General features: G+C 60.8%; 1 protein-coding gene across 1 annotated transcript; it reads right to left on the bottom strand.

The window, feature by feature from the left end:
• Positions 1-339: 339 nt before the first annotated feature.
• On the bottom strand, positions 340-1,073 carry TRAVEDRAFT_29394 (uncharacterized protein; the record flags this gene model as incomplete). Its single annotated transcript, XM_008040908.1, has 3 exons — positions 989-1,073; positions 824-930; positions 340-758 (listed from the first exon to the last, which is right to left on the bottom strand). A coding segment is annotated over exon 3 (260 nt), but the record flags the coding sequence as incomplete, so codon positions are not given.
• Positions 1,074-2,575: the final 1,502 nt, after the last annotated feature.

Raw genomic sequence — 2,575 nt, 5'->3', positions numbered from 1 at the left:
GCTTTGTACCTTTACGTGCGGCGCTCGCTGTGGCCAGCATCGGCCGAGTTGACGAAGCTGCAAGTGCTGCTTTGCTGAGGCTCAAACTTCGAGTCCACGGTGTTTTCAGGCATGCCACACGGCCGCTCAGGCTTACCGCACTCGATCTTGGTGTACCGGGGTGTCCGTACTGCCACCGGAATGGACCTCTGTGTCTCAACAAACCACCGTTGGTGATACAGCAAGCGAAGGCTTACCAGATCTAGGGCGAGCTCGAGAGCTTGGTGTCGTGTGGTTGCACTGCCGGAGGAGGAGAATCAGTCATGAGAGTATGGATGGTGTCCCAGGTGCGTAGCATACCTTCATCATGCATCCAATGTACTCATTTGGTCCGGAAAGAAGATGCGCGTACCACGGTACGGCCGACGTGAGCGGCGACATCTTCTGCGTGCACGGGCGCTTTACGCCCCGGGAGTGCGGCACAAAGGACCGCTCCGGGAGCCGGACGAGGAAACCGCAAGTGTTATTCTTGCCGCGACTCTCGCGGGGCAGCGGTGGAGCACTAGTATGGCGCGACGCGCTCTTCGAGACTGCGGCTTTCCCTTCGCGCCTCCGCGGGTGATGCACTGGACTCGCACGCATTGAACGGCCCTCCGCGTACTGCGAGTCTGCGATGTCAGTGACAACACGTACGTCAACACATTATGGGAGCACGACATGGCCAAAGCGCACCAAATCCAAGGGAAGTGCGCGAGGTTGGTGTGGTACTTGCCCTGGCGCTGTCGATCGGCGAGGGTCAGCCCGAGTCAACACGGTACCAAACAACCTCCGGTGAGTGTCATACCTGTGCCGTACAAGGTCCGTACCAACCGGGGCTTCCAGAGTCGCCTCACAAAGACCGACCAGGCGACCGCGACGGTGGTGGTAAGGTCCTCCGGTGGGCTCTCCCAGCTAAACGAAGACAGCGTGAGTACTATTTCGAGTTCACGTATTCCGGCCTGTAGCTGACTTGTTCGGAGGCGTACGATGGAGACAGATACCAGATTAACAGAGGCCGCCGGAAACAAGCCCAGAGCGAGGACGAGCAGGCGGCGAGGCCGGCGGTGGCCGTGGTGCAGAGCAGAGACGCGGCGAGCAGCGCGACGCGACTTGGCCATTTCGAGCAGTGCCATGATAGGCGCCCGTGCTCCGCGGAGTGCGCGAGGTCGTTTCTCGGTCGCTCTTGTCGAGTTTCTCGTTGTGTAAATAGACGGCTTTGAGTACCCTGTCGTAGCGCAGAGGTTGTCCGTGAATGCGACTATTTTGAACCGTGAATTACGAGTGCTCGCGAGCCCCAGTGAAGTCCGCGCCAGCCTCCCAGTCGAAGTGCCGCCGGGCCTCCCTATGCACCCCAGCGTCAAACGAGTACCCATTATTCACGCAGAGGACAGAATTCCATCTGGGAGATCCAACGCGCGTCCCCAAGATCCCCCGCCTGCCGAGATCCACCGTGCGTGCACCCGCCCGCAGTGTGTCCTCTCGCTTGCCCCGCACCGCCACCCGCGAATACAACCCGCCCGCCGCGCGAAGTTCAAAGTCCAAACAAAATATATTGTCGCGCTACGTACATCCACACGGAGTCCCTCGCCCCCCACATCGCTATCGGGCGTGGCATGCTTCGTGGGAGGCGGCGGCGACGGCGGTTCTCGTAGGACTGCTTCAGGCGATAGGGAGCGCGACCGGTCATGGACGCTGACGCTGTCTGAGGTCAGAGTTCCGTCGTCCGGCGTCATGGGAGGTGTCGGTACGGTATGGACAGAGGACATCTGTTGGTGCATGTGGGGGTCGACCGTAGACGCAGTGTGGGGTGGGTGGTCTTGCTGATTCCTTTGCCCGTAGACGACGCCATGAGATTGACGATCATCATAGACGTACTGGTTGGACAGATGAGAATCGTCCGGCGCGACTGCGGTCTCCTGTGACGCAAGATCTTGAAGGACTGGCTGCACAGGGGTGGCAGGGAAGGTTGATATGGTTTGCGAGCGCCTGCGGTAGTGATATTCGCGGCTCGAGAGCTTCTCTGACGCTTCCTGATCCCGCTCCTGAGGTCTGCGCGTCGGAAGCGACGAGGAGCCAATATCCGCGTCCGAGAAATAAGACGTAGAATCCCTCGCGGGCCGGGTCCGCGCACGTGGTGGACGCGGTGGCCTGGAGAAATCAGAGTGGTAGCCGTCTCGCAGTTGGTCGAGTGCGTCAATGCTCCTCGCCGCGTGGAGAACGGTTCGGGGAAGCGAGGGGAGGTCGGGTAGTGCGTGCTGGTTCAGACGGACATGGTCCACTGGCATAGGCGGCGTGTGAGTCGGCGTAGAAGTGGACGGGTTGGTACCGCCATATTTCTGAGACGAGTGGGCGCGCTCTCGTAAAACTTGGAGGGGCGCGAACGGATCGGTGGGGTCCGGAAGGGGGTACTTGGGCGAGTAGGGGAACGCCGGCGGCGGTTTGCGCTTGATCCTAGAGGCCGAGCGGGTGTCAGAAAGAGTGGCCATGGCGTCCAGCGCTATTTGCCCGAGCACGGTGAGGGATGGAATGGCCCTGGAGAGCAGTAGCGACATCCCTC

Source organism: Trametes versicolor (assembly GCF_000271585.1).
Source record: "Trametes versicolor FP-101664 SS1 unplaced genomic scaffold TRAVEscaffold_7, whole genome shotgun sequence".
Classification (NCBI taxonomy): Eukaryota; Fungi; Basidiomycota; class Agaricomycetes; order Polyporales; family Polyporaceae; genus Trametes; species Trametes versicolor.
Note: the sequence above shows the minus strand (reverse complement) of the source record. Positions and strands in the feature narration are given on the sequence as shown.